Source organism: Danio rerio, chromosome 16, assembly GCF_049306965.1.
Source record: "Danio rerio strain Tuebingen ecotype United States chromosome 16, GRCz12tu, whole genome shotgun sequence".
Taxonomy (NCBI): domain Eukaryota; kingdom Metazoa; phylum Chordata; class Actinopteri; order Cypriniformes; family Danionidae; genus Danio; species Danio rerio.
Window position 1 is genome coordinate 26,590,784 of NC_133191.1, and position 20,753 is coordinate 26,611,536.

At 35.7% G+C, this 20,753-nt stretch overlaps 1 protein-coding gene across 2 annotated transcripts; it reads left to right on the plus strand.

The window, feature by feature from the left end:
- The first annotated feature begins 1,070 nt into the window (after positions 1-1,070).
- Positions 1,071-19,854, plus strand: tbc1d31 (TBC1 domain family, member 31). 2 transcript variants are annotated; one of them, XR_012391636.1, is made up of 23 exons: positions 1,071-1,403; positions 1,495-1,641; positions 2,234-2,349; positions 2,430-2,608; positions 3,848-3,999; positions 4,080-4,239; positions 4,500-4,700; positions 5,277-5,444; positions 6,558-6,637; positions 6,749-6,895; positions 10,591-10,724; positions 10,835-10,968; positions 11,079-11,258; positions 13,043-13,275; positions 13,368-13,520; positions 13,614-13,749; positions 15,712-15,804; positions 16,047-16,187; positions 16,337-16,534; positions 18,653-18,798; positions 19,025-19,175; positions 19,361-19,453; positions 19,535-19,854. XR_012391636.1 is itself a non-coding variant. In XM_689914.8 (22 exons), exons 1-22 carry the CDS (start codon positions 1,333-1,335, stop codon positions 19,678-19,680), a joined length of 3,213 nt encoding a protein of 1,070 aa, XP_695006.1. In that variant the 5' UTR covers positions 1,071-1,332; the 3' UTR covers positions 19,681-19,854. The 2 variants fall into 2 exon arrangements, 1 of the variants encoding a protein (XP_695006.1); XM_689914.8 differs by lacking the exon at positions 18,653-18,798.
- The last annotated feature ends 899 nt before the right edge of the window (positions 19,855-20,753 follow it).

Consider the following 20,753-nt stretch of genomic DNA (forward strand, 5'->3'; position numbering starts at 1 on the left):
ATTTTTATCAGGTTCCCATGTTTATGTTCAGTTATTTCACTTTAAAGGCAATGAAAAGAACTTATTCTTCACTATAAAAGTAAAATGTCTGAGCCTACCTACAGGAGCAAAAGAAATGCTAATTTTAGAAGACAATATCACACAACATTGAGAGGTTTTCTGCATCTCAACTCTTCATTTAGTCTTTAGTCAAAAGACATTTCCTTTTAGAAGGAGAAAGAAATGGCAGACATATTGTCTGAATGTTTTGTGTTACTTAAAAAAATATGAAATGTGTTTTTTTTTCTTGTTTTTTTTGCAGAGGAGACTATTTGTTTTAGGGAATGCTTTATTGGCACTAATAATTTCATTTCTTGTTGCCATTTACATTAATAATAAGGTTTGAATCATTTTTTTAATTCTTCACACTTTAGATTTTTTAAGGAACTTTTTACTTAAAAGTTTTTTGAGGAACCAAACATTTAAAGGAGAAATAGAAGAGGTGATTGTGACTTGTCACCTCAAAATCCTCACAATTCTGACATTTTTATTTAACATCTTTTAGTTCTTTCACATCATTCTTACGTTTCTTACCTATTTAGCAATCTTTATTTCTTTATTACCTATTTAGCAATCTTTATTTTTTACCTATTTAGCAATCTTTAATCTTTATTTTTTACTTTATTTTGTCTCACTATTTCTAAGTTTTCTATCATTTAGATTTCCAATAATTAACTTTTTTGCAATTATGAGTTTATATGTTCAAAATATTAAACTCTTTTTCCAAAAAGATTTTTCCTTATTTTGACAAATTTGATTTAATGTCTTTTTTTACTTTTTCCTGGCAACTTGAGTGCATATATTTTATTTTGTAATTAATTATTTCTTATTTTAAAATACATTTAGAAATGTAAGTTTCAGATTGGAGTAATCACCATAAAATCTGATTTCTGCAATTAAATGTGTAAATGTATCAATCTATCTTATATATACTGTTGTTTATTTATAGGCCTAACGTTACCTTTATTTTGCTTTTCACGTTAGGTCACGTGATATTTCTTTTAAACAACTTCAATACCCACAATTCCATTCCCAGCTATTATTTACATTCGTCACTTCCTCTAACTGAAACTTGCATCTTGCTATTTGGTTCTTTCTTTATTTGAATCCCTTAGTAACTTCTAACATAAACACGTATTATCAATAGAATTATTCTCGACGCGGGAATAAGGTTTAACAACAACCACGACAGTGAGTTTTTAGTGAATGTCGGAAAGTTGAATTTCCCGCTGCGATGTGCGTGTGAGGCGCGAGTAATGTTTGCTGGAGAATCTCAGTCCATGCTAAACAAACATGCAAGTTACAGATATCGGGTCAAGAGAAGACGGGAAAATATGGCACCGAAAATCAGTATCAAAAAACGGGTAAGTGTGCCATAATTATCTCGGAGCAAACGTGCTATGACATTAGACTGAAAGGAATAACGTTATGTAACGTTATGTATGTATTTTCCAGCGTTCTGGCCACTGTGATCCGCAACTCGTCTGCTCGTCAAACCAAGACGGTTCGATTCCTGCAAGTGGCTTTCGACACCACCGGAGAGTCGTTTCTTGCTGGTGATCATCATGGGAATATATATGTATTTGACATCTGCAGAAACAGGTATACATTATATGTCCCATGTTAAAGAGAAAGTTCACCCAAAAATGAACAGTTACTTAACGTCAAGTGGATCCAAGTGACTTTCTGTTGAACATAAAAGAAGATATTTAGAAGAATGTCGGAAAGCTGTAGTCATTGCATCACTAATAGGAAAAAATCAATAGATAATGGTTTTCAACATTCTTCAAAATAACAAGTGGAGGACGTTAAAGTAAAGTTGGTGTAATATTCACACATTCATTCAGTGACAATGTGTAGTATGCACCCTTTGTTGTTTACCATGGTACTTTAAATATTCTGTCTAAAATCACATGTAAGTATGACTTCAAAACAACATGAGCACTATTTATTTGACTGATTGATTAATGTACTTTGAAAGTCATTGGCTGTAAATAGGATTTCACTATTTAGTATAAGCAGTACTTTTCTAAAATGATATTATTAAGAACAAAATCTGAATGTGTAATTAGAAAATTAACTTCACCTCAATGTGGAGGCTGTGTAAATACACTTTGGGTGATCATTCCCTATAATAAATTTTTCTGACCTGTTGATCATGTAATTTCATATCTCTCACATCATCGCTCATCAGATTCAAGCTTGTCCAGAAAACAGGACAGGCATGCACTGCTTTAGCCTTCAATTTAAGAAGAACCACTGAGTTCCTGGTTGCTCTGGCTGATTACTCCATCAAGTGCTTTGACAAAGGTGAGACACATAAGTACAGTTGTCTCACAAAGACATGCACAGATTGAGCTGCTCTAACCAGCATGATCTCCTGTTTGCAGACACCAGGCAGCTCGTGAGCTGGATGCGGGGTCACGAAGGTGCCGTTTCCTCCTTGTCCATCCATAGCTCAGGCAGCTTCGCCATCAGCACGTCTTCTGACACCGCGCAGCTCTGGAGCCTCGACACCTTCCAGAGAAAGAGGAAGCTCAATGTTCGTCAGTCGGTTGGCATACAAAAGGTTAGTGTTGTTTTATTGTGAAAATAAAAAAAAATTAAAAATAAATGTTTTTTTTTCCAACATAATACATGCTTAAAAAAAGCACTGACCTAGGTTTTCAGTGTATGCATACAAAAGAAACACTGCTATAGCATTAAATATTAAATAATTAAATAAACCTACATACATGATATATATTTCATTTGTCAAGCAGTGCTCAATTGCAGAGTGCCTATTTGTTCTGTTGGTCAAATCTGATTAAATTGTACCAAAACATAAAAAAATAAAGAAAACAAAAGTTATGCTTTTGAAAATAGAGGACTTTTAACCAAGAGTGTATTTTTAAATATAATTATGAATGGGTGTATTTTTGCCCTGAGTAAATGAGTTTGTTGTGAGTCCTGTTTGGAGCTGTTGTATCTTATTAGATAAGAATATTTATAAAGGAAATTGAGGAAAAAATATGACAGCTTAAATAAAAATACACATTTTGGCAAAATGTATGCACAATACATTAACAGGCTTCAATCTTCCTGCATCCCCTGTTTACAAAGTAGAAAAACTTAAAAAACTTAAAAAAAAGCTTAGATAAACTTAAAAATATGGAAGGAAAATGATCATTGCTGTAATGTCGTTAGGACATTTTGTGGCCAATTAAATGCTGGGGTATGCATATTGATGATCCTATGTGCAATGTAATGATCTGTGTTTTGTAGGAATGAATTATATTTGAGCCTCATGGTATGTCATATCCATGTACTGAACATGTAATTGGCAATGCAGTGGCGCAGTAGATAGTGCTGCGTTCGCGTAGGTTTCCTCCAGGTGCTCCGGTTTCCCCCACAGTCCAAAGACATCCAGTGTAGGTGAATTGGGTCGGCTAAATTGTCCGTAGTGCATGAGTGTGTGTGTGGATGGGTTGCGGCTGGAAGGGCATTTGCTGTGTAAAAAGCGTGTTGGATAAGTTGGCGGTTCATTACGCTGTGGCGACCCCAGATTAATAAAGGGACTAAGCCGAAAAGAAAATTTAATATTTAGCTATGCCTAGGTATATCCAGATTTTCATTATATGGCATCTTTAAACAAAACAAATCTTAAGATTCACATCATCTGAACCAAAGCATGCTATATTAAGAATCATATTGGTGGATTTCAAACATCGATATCTTTTGTTAAATTGAAGATTATTTATTATTAAAGTATTCTTTTTTTTTACCCAGCCCTTTGAATCAGTCCCTCATTCTTGTGTCTTTTTTGCAGGTGTTTTTTCTCCCACACAGCAACACCATTCTTAGCTGCTTTAGCGACAATTCCATTTTTGCTTGGGAGACCGACACTCTCTTCTGCAAATATCAACTGCCTGTTCCACAGAATGGGCCCAGAATTCACTACAGGACTTTTGCTGTTACACAGTAAGGCTGTTAGATTTGAACTTGGAAATTGGTCAACTGGCAAATGCCATGTTGTATGAAATAACTATGGTCCATTGTAGAAATGGAAAAACACTTGCTGCTGCTGGACGATCCAACCTTGTCCACTTGTGGTGTCTGGACAGTCAACAGCTCATCAGAGTAATTCAGATGCCTTCAAATGTCAAGACAGTAAGATATCTGGATTTCCTGCCAGATAGTTTTGATGACGGATCCAACCAGGTACTAATCCCTTTGCAACTTTAACATTGTGCCCTAGTATTTACTTTATTGTAATACTCGTTTAAAATCTACTGCATGCCTTTACAATGCACAGTCTCTTTGGACTTGGTCTATTGGAATGTATTATGTTCTTGTCAGAAGAATAACTAATATGTAACAATATCTGTTATAACTATAATGAACCTTATTTGAAAAGTTCACATCTAAGATTCATGTTATAAGGTTATTGTTGAAAACACATTGTAATGTTCTCTCTTCAGACTCTAGGTGTTTTAAGCCAAGACGGCATCATGCGCTTTGTCAACATCCAGTCATGCAAGCAGCTCTTTTTAATCGGATCCCACGAGGATGCAATCAGCTCTGCAACTGTTTGTCCTAAAGGTCACCATATTGTCGCAGTGATGGACAGTGGAGCTATTAAAATCTATGATGTGCGAAGTCTCACCACAGAAATCAGTAAGGTAAATTACTCTTCATGTTTATTAATTGAAAGTTTTTCATTAATTGTTAGTTATTACACTTAGACACAATAACCCTTTATCAGGCATCATAGCCACCTGGTTGACCTTCTATCCATAGGCTATCAATCTTATTTTAGTCGCTTATTACTATTTATTAGAGATGTGTCAGTATATTATTCAATCCAAGATGTGAGTCAAAAAATTATTTTTGAGGAGTGCATGTTAAAGGGTTAGATACACCTAAAAGATAAAAGTTTTCATCAACTATTAAACAGCACAACTGCTTTCATCATTGATAACAAGAAATATTTCTTAGACCGCTTACCAATGTTTATGTTCAGAATGCCGACAAATGTAAAAAAAAATTTTAATTTAGTTTTTTACTAGCATATTGCTTATATTTTAAATAACTGCTGGTAATAAGGTGCCAAATGTATGTATTTAAACTTAAAGACATCTGTAAATACATGAACAGAATCAGTTTTTATTCCTCTATATGTGGTTTGGAAAATAATCAATTGATTTTCAAATCAGATTTCATGCTGCAAAGTCCAGTATTTGTTGTTGTTTGTGCAGCCTCCTCAGCCTTTGCTGAAACGGGTCACTAAAGTTAACATCAGTGATGGATCATGTCTGAAAATGAAGGTTAACACTGGGGCAGGTCAGCGCGCTGTGAAAACATCAGGACGCAGAATCCAATCCAAACTTTTACCACCTTCAGTTTCTACTCTGGATGACAAAGAGGTTCTATTTTTTTTCTATTTTCATTTTTTTGGCCACATGAAAATTTTGTATTGCTTTTTCAGTGCTTTCCGCAGGCTTGAAATGTACTTGTGGTGGTAGGAGGATTGAAACGCATCCTTTAACCATTGCACATAAATCGTTAACTACATGTGACACAAAAAAAGAATGTGATTTTTAACAATATTTTTATTTATTATGACTTTGTTATACACGGTTTCTTTTCAATGGGTTAAAGTTTTTAAAAAGGCTGTTGCAATAAATAAGAAATCCACTAATTCTCTTATTTTTATGCTTTTTAGGAGCAATCTGCACACAACTGCTCTCTCTCACTTTCTCGAGGTTCAGGTTTCTTTAATGTCATTAAATTTAGTACATTATTGCCAAAGCATTTTAGAGATGTATAAAATATGCAATATATCAACATCCTCAAATGAATAACATATACAGCAAATTACATGAGAAATTAATAAAAACAGTCAATATCTCTAAAATGTAATGCAAATAATTGAGCATTTCGAATGTTGTACATATATTTTGCCGGCAGTTAAGATGTCATTTCGTCCTCTCCGAGTATACAGTAAGATTTTTTAATCATTTAGATCAAAGAATGTAATAGTTACTTTTTCCTCTCAGTCTCGCGGCTTTGCAGTCTGTCAGCTGTAAAGCCAAGCGGAAAGTAGTTTTTAATAAAAGTGTAATGCAAAAATGCATCAACTTTAGAAAGCAAAAGTCAACTGCTGGACATTTTAGGAGATTTACACACACCGGCCAGAGTCGCAGGACGTATTATAAGCCTCAAAAAGGTGCATCTCTGTGGGTCTGTGCAGAGCACATGATAGGAAGTGTGAGGAAGTGTTGTTGACAGTTCTCATGCACACACAATGAGCAGATTTTCCATTGGTAATCGAATGAGGGGGTTTGGTTTTCTTGGGCGGATTCAAAAAATTGTAAAAGGATGATAATATTGGTAAAAAATAAAAAATATATATATACTTGGCGGGCTGTTAATATACCTGGGCAAAAAAAACTAAAAACTATGTGTGGGAAGCACTGTTTTTCATAACTTACCTCAACTTATGACTTTATTATGTCTACTCAATCTGTTTTGTGCAGAATGATTTGCCTAATGGCCTAAGCAAGAAAAGACTACAAGCGTTGCTAAGAGAGTTTGGCGAGTATCCAGCAAAATACAGGTAACGTAAATAATGTCGTGCTAAAGCTGCTATATACAGCATGGTCGATTGAATGTGCTCTAGTGTGCATGAGTGGCTTATTTGTATGTATATTTGTTCTTTCATCTGCAGAATGTTTATTTGGCGTTCCCTGTTGCGTTTACCAGAGAACCATGCAGCTTTCAGCAGCTTGACTGATAAAGGCCTGCATTCAGCCTTCCTGTGTCTTCAGGAGCAGTACCCCATCAAAAGCCACAAACTACAAAGAGGCCTGCAGAGGTTCAATCAGTTGACTATTTAAAGCCAATTTATTCTTTCTAGAGCAGAGGTCTCAAACTCAATTTACCTGGGGGCCGCAGGAGGCAAAGTCTGGGTGAGGCTGGGCCGCATAAGGGATTTCACAAAAAAAAGGCCTTGAATGTCATTATTAACAGTTTTAATTATTTCTTCTGAACATGAAGTGTCCTGAACATTAATAGAACAATGAGTGAAGATTATGAACAGTTCTTCTGAACATGGCATATTTTGCCTACTTCTTGCTGCCAGAGACTTGACAGCGCTTCTTCTCACAAATCTGAACCACATTTGGCCTTAGAGCGGAAGCAGTTGAGACCCTCAGTATGGCTTGAAGATGATCATCATTAAGTCTAGACCTGTAATTTGACTTACTGAAGTCCTAGGGAAAAAAGTGGGGGAACTCACTCAAAACTTCCATTCCCTCACCTAAAAAAAGGCGTATATATGTATAAATAAAACACCCCCACCCCACTCCAGTCACATCAGTCTGTACCAGTCTGTATCTACCTATAATATCAATATATATAAGATGCAGGGCAGGCACGTGCACACATAGGGCTCAACCTGTACAGAGCACAACTCTTTTCAGTCTTGCATAGAAAGTGCCCTTCCAAAATGATCAAAAGTGCCCCCGCGACGCGACACACCCTCGGTCCCGCCCTTCAGTAGGCGCGCGATAACACCGCTCTTGAGTACGCGAGCGATAACACCGCTCTTGAGTACGCGCGCGACAACACAGCTGATCAGAACGCGCGCGACAACGCGCATAGAGTGACAAGCGCGCTGTGTACGGATAGAATCAGCGGAGCGGGGAGCGCTCTCTCTCCCCGCTCCGCTGATTCTGTCAGAGTACAGCGGTCGGCGCGGGCCACAAAATATTGCACTGAGGGCCGCAAATGGCCCGCGGGCCGCGAGTTTGAGACCCCTGTTCTAGAGTGTGACACATATTTCATTAGCTATGTTTCCATCCACCTATTTTTATGCGCATTTTGGATATGTGCATAAAATGTTCATAAAAACATATGCGTGTGTATATATATATATATATATATATATATATATATATATATATATATATATATATATATATATATATATATATATGTATATGTATGTATGTATATATATGTATATGTATATATATATGTGTGTGTGTGTGTGTGTGTGTGTGTGTGTGTGTGTGTGTGTGTGTGTGTGTGTGTGTGTGTGTGTGTGTGTGTGTGTGTGTGTGTGTGTATAAACATATAACTGGGTTGGATAAACTTTTTATTTTAATAACAAAAGATGCACATAAACTACGATGGAAACAATGCACATTAAAACAAGTCATGTGATTTTATTTTAAGAGATTATGTGATGAAAAAAACATTGGTTATTCAAAAATGCCATAACCATTTCAGTATTGTTGTTATTATTATTATTGCGTGTTGGCATACTGTCTTCTGAGGCGCAAGTCATTTATTAAATGAAGGAAAAGTTCATGCAGCTTCTCCTAGTGCTGCAAATTATATTTATACTTTTGATATTTGGTGCCAGTTAATCAGGAAGTGATTAAATAAAGACGATGCTTTATTTGCATCTCTTTTTATGTGATAGTCCAGTTTTGCGCATACATTTAAATCACAAAAAAATAATTTAATTATTTTGATATTATTTTCCTGTGATGAAATGATAATACACTATGTGTGTACATATAGTTTTGAATATATGTACATACATAATAATTTATCAACTAGATGGGCCTGCTTTTTAGTGCCATATATACCTTTAAACAAGTTAATATGCACAAATTCTGACATTAAACTTGACAAACAATAGAGCATTTTTATTTATGATAATTATCAATAACTAATGAAATGAAAAATAATAATTGTGATCATTTTTAATGGCAAATCTCCCATTCCTAATCACAGACTTAGACTTTGCAACCAGGTACCATAACACAGGCGATGTTCCATATACACATTAATAAAATATTACCACACAACATCCATACATCAGTATGTAGATACATCCCCCTCCCCCCCTGGACTCATATTGGAACCCTAAAACGACGTCCTGATGGCAACAGCTGAAATACAGCGTACAATGGATGATCCGGGGTGCATAGGATACCCACAATAAATGTGATCCCTGATTTTTCTAACTGTACAAACAATTAAAGTCATAGTTCATCCAAAAAATGAAAACCTTTACACTATTTACTCACCTGTACTTGGTTCCAAACCTTTATGAGTTTCTTTCTTCTGTTGAATAAAGAAATATATTTTGAAGTTAGCTGAAAGCTGGTATTTATTAACTTCTATAGTATGAAAAACAAGTGTTATGGCAGTCAATGGATACAGGTTTCCAACTTTCTTCAAAATTCTTTTTTTTTGTTAAACAGAAGAAAAACTTTTAGAACAAATGAAGAGTGAGTAAATGATGACAGAGTTTTCAGTTTTGGGTGAACTATCCCTTTAATGCACATTATTTTAACAAAAAACTTTCCATCTACATTTATAGAACAGAGCACAAATAATAATCAGATCAATAAAATATTAATATAAATACATACCCTTAAACCATAGAATAGACACACAAACACAACTAAAAGAAATAAAGAAAAAAAAAGATTTACACTATCGGGTCTTCTAATAATTTTTTGGAAGTCTTCTTCCACATTTTGATTTTAGCAACTTTAAAGATTAACAGTATAACCAAAAATTAAAATTCCTTTTGGAAAAGTTGTGGTTTTGTTTTAAGGCATTTGCATTTATGACTATTACATTTCTCCAAAATTAGAATACTGTTCAATACAAATTGAATATTAACATCTTTCCCTAATAAACCAAATAAATCGGGAGTACAAATAAAGTGAAACCTTTAACCACTTGAATGAATCAGACTAGAAGGTTCTGCCTAATAACCATTTAAAAAATAAATAAATGTGCAGTCGTTTCAATGTCAACCTCACAGAATGTACAATTGTTGTGATCAAAATTAAATCTATGCCTAAGAAACTCTGAAGATGGGTAAATATCATTAAATATTGTAAAATGTACTTCTTTAGCTTTGGGAGGTATGGGGATACAAAGAAACATTGTTCCTAATTCCATAATAGAGCTCTTGGAAAAAAGAAGACATTATTTATGAGCTTGGGTTAATATTAGTCTTATTATTTTATTAGGTATTTCCCTATGAACAAAATCTTGTCCATTTATCTACAAATAAGTGTGTCATTTATATTGGTAACCACGTTACTAATCATAAATGCACATCTCATACTTGTGCTGTCAATTGTTTTGCACAAATTAGTTAATCCACAAGGTGGCAACACTGAACCGTGTCATTGTCTCACAGTCAGAAAGTAACTGGAGAAGGAACAAGAATGATAACCTGTTGAAGATGACAAAATAATTGACGCAAATGTTGCCAAGCACTTTGTTTGAGGGACTTAAAACAGTATTTTTAACTTTACAAACATTGGACGAGCAATAAATCTTTCTAGTTCATGTGTGTCAAGCCACCTGTGTTCATACATAGTCAAGCGAAATACACTTGGAAAGATTTATCACTCGTAAAAACATGTTCTTTGGGTATTATTTGTATTATAGATTTTCCTACCATACTTTAATGTCTAATTCTAACTTGCATTTGAGTATCATAAATATTTGTCTTTTGGTTTAACTCTGCAGAGTGTTGTCTGCTCTTGCTCACTGGGCTGCAGTCTTCGGTGAGACTGATTATGTCCCCCTGCTGGCCTTCCCATTCGTCAAGCTGTTCCAGAACAATCCTCTGATCTGCTTTGAAGCAGTGGCCACTGTCATTGGTAGGTGGTGTTGTTGTGTTGGGTGATGCACCTCTTCTCTCTCTGGCGTTGATTCAAACGTTCAGTCCGTAGCTGGGAGACTTTTAGTGTCTTGAATTGCTCTTTTGCAGTGAACTGGTGCCAGCACTGGTTTGAGTATTTTCCCAACCCTCCGCTTAATGTGCTGAGTCTGGCTGAGAATGTGCTGGCCCATCATGATAAAGAGCTGCTTCAGCATTTTGTTGCCTGTGGCGTTACCTCACAGGTAAAACACGTCCACACAAGTGTTTATGTGACAGACTTTGACTTCCAAAGAATTTTATTTTGAAGCCAAACTGCAGCTAATGCCCTCCACACTGTGCTTTTCTTCTCCAGCTGTATGCGTGGCCTCTTCTAGAAACTCTGTTCTCTGAGGTTCTGATGAGAGAAGAGTGGCTGAAGCTATTTGACAATGTTTTCTCCAATCATCCCTCATTCCTGCTAATGGCTGTGGTGGCGTATGTCACCTGCTGCCGAGCACCGCTACTGCTCTGCACTGACAAGAGAGATTTTGAGGTATCATTTCAGATATTTATAATGTGTTTTTATATTCAGAAATAATTTCACCTAAATTTATGAAAAAATATAAATAAATAAATAAATAAATAAATACATGTACACTACCGGTCAAAAGTTTATGGTCAGTAGGATTTTTAAATGTTATTAAAAAACTTCTCCTGCTCACCAAGGCTGCATTTATTTAATCAAAAAATACTGTACAGATTGTAAAATTGTGAGATGTTATTGCTCTATAAAACAGTTTAAAAGTAGTTTATACTTTAATACTTTACTCCAGTGATTTTGAAGATGAATTTTCAGCTTCATTACTCCAGTCTTTCCATCAGAAATCACTCTAATATTTATTATTATTATTAATGGTAATAGTAATAAAAGCAATAATGAATGGAGTAATAATTTCAATTGAAACTTCATAAAATAAGTAATAAAAATATATATTTATATATTCAATAAAACATTAACAATTTATATATATATTTTTTTACATTTATTAAAAGCCACCTTGATAAACAGAATAATTTTCCTTAAAAAAAACCTTGAGAGGAAAAAAAAAACTGACCCCAAACTTTTGACCGGTAGTGTATATACACATACAAGCACAAAAACAATTGTACATATACAAGAGTTGGACATTAAAACTGAAACACTGGCCAATTTAGTGTCAAAGGATTAAAAATGAACAATTTCACACTATTTACTCACCTTTAAGTGCTTCTGAACCTTAATGAGTTTCTTTATTCTATTGAACACAAACAAATACTATGGCGGTCAACGGTTCCAGGTTTCTTTCTTCTAAAATCATTCTTTGTGTTCAACAGAACAGAAACAAATCGTTTGGAACAAGTGAACAGTGAGTAAATGATGACTGAGTTTTCAGTTTTGGGTGCTCTTTAAAGCTGCAGAGCACCGGTACTGCTCTGTACTTACAAAAACGATTTTGAGGTATAATATCAGATATTTATTAGATCTGTTTATATTCAGGAAAAAATTTGATAAGTTTATAAATGTTTCATGAACACACACACAAACAAACAATTGTGTGTGTGTGTGTGTGTGTGTGTGTGTGTGTGTGTGTGTGTGTGTAATTCTCAGTTTCTTTGTCCACTTTATAAGGAGATTTATAGGGTTTGGGTTTGATTGCAATGTTAACATTTGTGTTGTTTAATAAAGGTGTGATAACATTTCTTCTGAATTTCAAATTAAAAACAAATGGCAATTGGTTAAAATAACATAATGTTTATTTGATGTGATTGAAAAAGAAATTATTCCAACAAATATTGTTTTAACTCTTCTGAAGTAAAATTCTTGGTTTGTGTTGCCCAAAAAATAAATAAGAACATTCCTTCTTTGACCAACTGATAGTTTATGTTGTAAATGACAAATAATAATTTGTTAAATTGAAATAGTTTTACTTTATTTTAATTGAATGGAGGCAGCCTTGATGATCATCAAATATTTTTGAAAAACTTTAAAAGTATTTATTTTTTTGTGTGATTATTTAATTATTGCAGAACAAAGCCACCATACATATCTAGCGACAACTATATACAAGCTAGAGTTTGCGTTAAATGAAAATACATAAAATTAATAGTAAAAATAAAAACAATAAAATAAAAAAATAACAATACAAAGGAAAAGAACTTTAAAAGTATTATTGACATCAACATCTTCAAAGGTAAAATGAATATTATTAAGCTGTTTATTAACAGTAGTTATAGAGGTTTCAAAACAAATGCAGACATTACATGCATTTATTATTATGTTGATCTTCCCCAATGTAGTACTTTTTCCATCATCGCAATAGTTTGGACATTGGTGCTATGCTGAAGGAAACCTATCGGTTGATGGACAGAACCCCTGCCGACATCCATCCTAGCTCTGCGCTGAATGATTTTGAACCTCTGACTCAGGGCCAGTATCCTGTCTTCAACAAATACCCCACATTCATAGTGGAGTACCAGTCTCAAGAACGCGAGAGGATCCGCCAACAAGAAGTGGAATATCTGAGAGAGAGGTGCAAATTCATTTGAAAATCTGATATGGCTGATCATTTCAAATGATATGCAGCTTTTACAATAGGCTTTGTACTTGTATTGCTCTGTATAGACAGGAGGTTCAGAAGCTGCATGCTGAGGCGGTCAGACAGCAGGCTGAGTTTGAGGCCTGGTATAAACAGCAGGAGCTGCTTCTGCAAGGAGAAGAGCAACGGAGACTAATCCTACAGGAAGAGGAGAGTAAACTCGCACAACAGAGAGCCAGGTGAGACTCACATCATGTGTCTGATCTCTCACTAATGACTAGATTCATGTGTTGTCATTTCATGGTTCACCTGATGTATTTTACTGTGCTCAGATTGGCCGCCATGAAGCGCGAGCTGAAGGTGAAGGAACTCAGTCTGATTGATTCCTCCAGAAGACGTTTTCTCAAACACCAGCAGGATCAGCGCAGAGTACACCTCAAGAGACTTGATGATGAGATTCAGAGAAAGGTTTAATTTAAGGACCTATATTTCAAAAATTACTTTTATAAGGGGTTTAAACACCATTCTGTGCCAACAGACTGAATGTAACCAACTTCTCATGATAAAAATATATATTTATTTATTTTATGTTTTATAATTTATTTATTTTATTATTTTTTATCATTTATTTATTTTAAAATATTTATTTTATTTTTTATAATTTATTTATTATTCACATTTCATAAAAACAGTCTTCAGAAACACGTTGATTGACATTCTCCCATTGTACATGTCATCAGAAGGGGAAAGTTATTGTTTTTTAAACTGCCACTATGCTGACACATAGGTATTTTTAGCTCCGCCCTCTTTTGAAAAGAGGACTGGGAGCACAATCTCATTTAAATTTAAGGGTGACAGTCACCATAATAGGTCCCCTTTAAAGTTTATACATTGTAAAAAGATAATAATAGAAAGGTAATAAAAGCACGCACAAGATGAATCGTAGGTAAATTAATGATTCTTCACTTCATTATGATTTTTGATTTTTTTTTTTCAATTTTTCAAAAGCATTTTGTTGTATATGTTCCATCTACTTGCTATAGTTATAACAATAAATGATTTTTAGCTGCTTGCAATGAACCCTCATTAAACCTAACCCTCATAGCCATATAGTGAGTACACTACCTGACAAAAGTCTTGATGTCGATCCCAGTTGTAAGAGCTACAAATAATAATAACTTGACTTTTAGCTGAACATTTAGAAAAGTGGCAGAAGGTAGATTATTCAGATGAATCATCAGTTGAGCTGCATCACAATCATTACAAATACTGCAGAAGACCTGTTGGAACCTGCATAGACCCAAGATTCTAATAGAAATCAGTCAAGTTTGTGAAGGAAAAATTATGGTTTGGGATTACATTCAGTATGGGAGTGTGCAAGAGATCTGCAGAGTGGATGGCAACATCAACAGCCTGAGGTATCAAGACATTTGTGCTGCCTGTTACATTACAAACCACAGGAGAGGGCAAATTCTTCAGCAGGATAGCTCTCCTCATACTTTAGCCTCCACATCAAAGTTCCTGAAAGCCAAGGTCAAGGTGCTCCAGAATTGGCCAGCCCAGTTACCAGAGATGAACATTATTGATCATGTCAGGCGTAAGATGGAGGGAGGAGGCATTGAAGATGAATCCAAAGAATGTTGATGAAATCTATGTTTCCTGCAAGAACGCTTTTTTTGCTATTCCAGATGACTTTATTAATCAGTTATTTGAGTCATTGCAGAGATGTGTGCATGTAGTTCTCCAAGCTCATGGGAGTCATACACAATATTAATGCTTTTTCCACTGCAGCATGACTTTATATTCTATACTGTACATTATTTCTGTTAAGTGACAAGACTTTTGTCTAAGCAACATCAGACCTTAATGTCCTAATTAAATAATTACAAATCAAGGCATGATCATATTTTATTTTGGTAAAATAAGCTTAGTCTGAAGGCCTTTGCCTTTCATATAAGCCACTTCTCATTCCAAATGATCAACTTGAAGTCAAGTTATTATTAGTTGTTCCTAAAACTTAAATAGGCGACAAGACTTTTGTCAGGTAGTGTACATGTATATTAAAGTAATATGACTTGGTTCTTTAACGTATTGTTACACTGTAGTTGAAATCCCTTTTATTGGTCCATATTATTCCAAGTTAAATGAAGAGTTTTCTATTTAATATGTTACGTTTTTTGTGTGATGATGAGGCTACATATTTAGCAGCCATTTCTCCAGTCTTTAGTGTCTCATGGTCTTACAGAAATCCTTGTAATTTGCTGATGGTATATGGCATGCTTAGAATTTTTGGTGAAAATGTTTTTTTTTTTTTTTTTTTTTTTTTAGAAATCTTTCTTGAACAATAAGCTTTTTTTTTTTTTTTTTTTTTTAATGAAAATCATTTGAGGTAAAGGTTGGTACATTTGTGTATATTTGTATTGTACTTAGATGGCGTTGCGCGATCAGGAAACAGCGGCCGCCGTTCAAGAAGTAGAAGTCAGACAGATGGAACTGGATGCCCAGAGACAACTGTTTGAACAGGTTGGCCCTCATTAAAATCTTGGCAAATGTCTGTAGAATTAATGCACAAGGAGTGTCCAATCCTTATCCAGCACGGCCATCTTCATGCTGAGTTTGGCTCCAGCTTGCCCAGCACACCTACCTGGAGGTGGCCTGTAATCCTGAATACCTTGATTAGCTGGTTTAGGTGTGTTTAATTAGGTTCGGAAGGTGGACCTCTTATGTGCTTATCCATATCCTGATCATTATTTTTGGCCTACTAGCAACTGGCCAGAGAGCAAGAGCGAGTGAGTCAAGAGGTGCGAGCAGAGGTGGATACGAGGAGCCGGAGGGCTGAGGCTGACCATTATACATTTCAAAACTTCATTCTCGCAGATGCAGATATCAGCCAGAAAAACCAGAAGGTATGCTGCAGTTTTTATGGAATGTGTATGATTATCTTTGTTTGAGATCTTCCTCCACCCCTGCTTGTTTCCTTTCTGCATTTTCCTTCTTTCTGCTTGTATGTTGGCAGTTTTGATGAGACTAATTATGAGGATTAAAACTCTTTCAGATGCTGGTGGAGGAATCTCTGGCGGAGGCGGGGCAGATGGAGGTGGATGCTGATTGGCAGGCTGAGGTGATCAAGAGACTGGAAGAGGCAAAGGAGAGGCAGGAGAAGCAAAGAGAGAGACTTGTGAACCTCGGCAAACAAACACGCGATAAAGAGGATAAAGTAGTCCAATTAATGCAGGAAGTGGAGGGAAAGCAGGTGAGAAATGAAGTGTGAGGGCCAGGACACACCAAACCGATGGTCTGCCGTTGGGCTTTGTTGGTCTGTTGGTCCGGCTAGTTGGGTTGGTGTGTTCTAGACATATTTTAACGAGTGGATCCCTCCATGGTGAATGACGATTACTGTGATAATGGTACATGATTCTGCTTCGTTTACATTTTGTCTGTGCATGTCGAAAGTTCAGTTTCCCTTTGCAGAATGACAAAACAGACCACTGCCTCTCGCACAAAAGACACGTTCTCTTGCACAGGCACAGAACGTGGCTCTCTTTTCAGTCGGCTTTTGTGTGTTTGGTCTAGAACAGTATTTATTACAGTAAAAACATAAACAATTCAATTTAAAATACAATACGGTTCAATGCGGAATACACCAGTCAAGCAGCTTCGGACTTTACCTTAATTTATATTATAAAGATATCTTATGCATTTATCAAGTGACAGTATTTACATGTTAAAATTCTTTTTCATTTACAACATTTAATTGAATCATTGAGTTTCAGTTGACTTTTTTTAGCTCAGCAATAAAACAAAGAAACGAAAGGTTACATCAAATTTGAAAAGACTATCTCTGTCAAAGGCAGCCCCAAAAAATTTTTTGGGGGGGGGGCTGCACCCCCCTTTTAACAACCAACTTCAGTTGAATGGCTATGTCACTTTAATTTATATATTTGTTCATATAAACATGAAAAACAGTGTCAGTATTTATTTTAATTAGAAGTCCACTTCAGGTATGTCTATAAATGCAGCTTTTCAGTGTTTATAATTTAACTCAAATATATCTAGTGTTTTACTTGACATCTGACCTCGATTGACTAAACCAAAGAAATGAACTATAGATTTTTACATTGAAGACAGCCACATATATAATTATAACACATTTGCTGTAGATCTGTAGTAGTTTAAAGGGGTGGTCCACAAGGATATCATATTTTAAACTTTAGTTCATGTTTAATGTAGATATTTGAATATAAACAACATCTCTGAATGTAATGAGCTCAAAGTTCAATGCAAAGGGAGACATTGGCTTTTACATAGTTAGCTTTACAAAACCTACAGCAAACAAAGTTTGGGGACTACAAAAAAATACATCCAGGTTAGTGAGATCACAAGCGCGTCAGGTTATGTGCATTCACCTCCCGCATAAGGTGAATTTTGTACAAATGAGGCATGAGCACACATTGCTTTACATCTTATAAACACAACCAAGCCTTAAAAATACACCCCTTTAAAGGGTCACGAAACCCCAAAACTCATTTTTGCTGTTGACAGTCGTATATGTGTCCCACACTGCTAAAAACACTATTAGGACACATATATTTCACTAAAAAGTGAAAATTGGCTGTTTTTTTTCGTTATTTTGAGCAAATTCGTACTTCCGGTTTGAAACTAATTTTTGAAGCTGCGTCTCGGCCATGAGATCTTAGCGTGTATTCCAGCGTGTAGGCTGGACGTCTGTACCTGGGAGTGCCTTATTACGTCTCTGAGTGTGCTGCATTAATCATGAGTAAGACTTGGTTCAAACCAATCAGTGCGCTCTATTGTGTACGCGGTGCAACTTCATTAATATCCATGATAGCTTTGAAGTCTGTTGTTACCTGTTACAGTGTTCAGACGGCAGAGAGATGACATGTGTTGCCAAAACAAGCGTGCAGTGTTGCTTTTATAATTTGCTGCAGTGAAGGTTTTGTTTTCATTTTCTCTCTATGAGAGCGCAGCTGGACTCACTTGTGGATTACAGTGCACGCGACGCACGACAACAATACGTGTCTAAGGAACATTGTTTACCCGAGAGCTTTTCTTATGTGGAAATGGTGAGATCCGGATTTGCTGCAAACATTGTATGAAAAATACACGCTTAGAGCAGTTCCTCGAATCAAAAATCTTGTTTGTGATGAGGGGCATGAATAAAATTCCTGAATGAAAGAGCCAAACTGCAGTTCAAGTCCACCATTTAATAATTTGTCAAATAATTTGATTACTGATTTCCATGTAAACACAGTCACTGTCTTTTTCCCCTGTGTGTGTGTGTTTGTTTTGCCTCTGTGAACGTCGGCGCGTGCCAAAACCGACACTCCTATTTTTATGCAAATTTTTACAGACCTTCCCTCTTTTGCTCCTCCGACACTCCCCCTAAACAGAGCTGGACACGCCCACTTTCCTGACTTTTTCCAAAGTAGAGGCGTGAAAAAACCCTGCTGAAACAAGGGGGTTTCATGACCCTTTAAAGTTGTTCACCAGCCATTGGCAAGTTGTTTCAAACTTTGATTTATTATTATTATTTTTTATTAAGTGCTGAACTTCCAGTTGCATTAACTGCTTTTTTGAGCACACACAATTTTTTCACAGTTTTAGTAAATGTGGCCTTTATTGTTTTATTTTGATACAGCGAGTACACAGACTGTTAAGTAATGCACTTCACTTTCATTCTAAAAAGTGACTGTTCTTTAACATTATTTTGGTATGCTTTTAGTGGGATGATATAGTAGCCAAACAAGCCGAACGTGAGGACAAAAGATGGGCGGCTACTTCTGTTACCACTCAGCCGAGGTCATTTATCTCACAGGAAACAGAAGAGATCGAGCAACACAGCAAACCACACAAGACCCTTGATGATTCACTGAGTAAGTTGAGAGAAACATAATAAAGCTTTCCTAATATAGTTAAACGGAGTAATGCAATCAACTACTGTACAATTACTTCTTGACTGAATCATTTATATGAATGTTTGTTCAGCTAGAGTTACTCTAGTTGTTCGTTTTCATTCCTCCAGATTTGCTAGGAATATCTTGTAATGTGTATGTTGCAGATCCTCAGAAGGAAAAGAGACGTAGATCTCCTTGCTCGTCCAGAGGGCTTCTGTACAAACCCACTGACATTTCTTCAAACAATCAGTCAGACTGTGAGTATGATCAGTATAAACTATAAGTGTGTCATGACCAAGCAGAATAAATAAAGCTCTTTCATGTGTGCTACTTTATAGTTTCTTTAGATCGCAACAGAGGGGAGCTGGACTCAAAGGAAAGGGAGTTGATGCAGGAAATCAGAGAACTGAGGATGAAATTAGCAGCCAGAGCCAGAGCAACTGATTTTATCTCAGCTTCAGCCAGCTCCATACATTCACACTGACCACACTGGAGTAGTGTGTGTAAAAACGTAGTAAAGGATCTGACTGAAGATGTGGTTTCTTTCTTTTTTTTTATTCATATTTTTAAGTTAAATGTCCTGTTGTATATATATTTTTTTATTTTTTTTATTTAAGAATTGAAAATGTGTTGGAGTGTAATAAAATGAGTTAATGTATTTGCTTATTTTCATTACATTTTCTGTTAATTTGAAAGAATTTTGGTGTAGATATTGTTCCAGAATATAAAAAATGTTAAAGCCCTCATGAACCAGCAGATGTGACCATTAGTTTGTTTCACATTGTGATGCAGTTCCTAGAGAAATCAAATATTTAATGACACAACAGTGTCAACAGTGTGTGTGAGCTGAATGGATGTAGTAAAGTAGGCATTTCATTCAGATAGATCAGGAAGAGTTTGGGGAGAGTTATTACAACCTAACAGACTTCTCCTCACCATTGTTGTTGTGGTTAAATATATTAGCCAACAAGTTTTTACATTCAATTATGTTTGAGTATTTATTTATTTTTATTTTTTTGCTGCTACAATACTACATTTTTGGTTGCCTGGGTACATCTCATATTTACATTTACATTTAGTCATTTAGCAGATGCTTTTATCTAAGGCGACTTACAAATGAGGACAAGGAAGCAATTTACACAACTATAAGAGCAACAATGAATAAATGCTATAGGCAAGTTTCAGGTCTGTAAAGTCTAAGAAGGAAAGTATTAGTAATTTTTTTTTTTTTTTGAGTACAGTTAGTGGTATATCCAGAGAGGCAATTGCAGATTAGGAAGTGAAGTGGAGACTAAATAGTTAAGTTTTTAGTCGTTTCTTGAAAACAGCGAGTGACTCTGCCCTTCTGATGCAGTTAGGGAGTTCATTCCACCAACTGGGCAGATTGAACGTGAGCGTTTGCTAAAGTGATTTCTTCCCTCTTTGGGATGAAACCACGAGGTGACGTTTATTCACAGAACGCAAGTTTCTGGAGGGCACATAGATCTGCAGCAGTGAGAGCAGATAAGGAGCAAAGCCAGAAGTCACTTTGTAGGCAAACATCAGAGCTTTGAATTT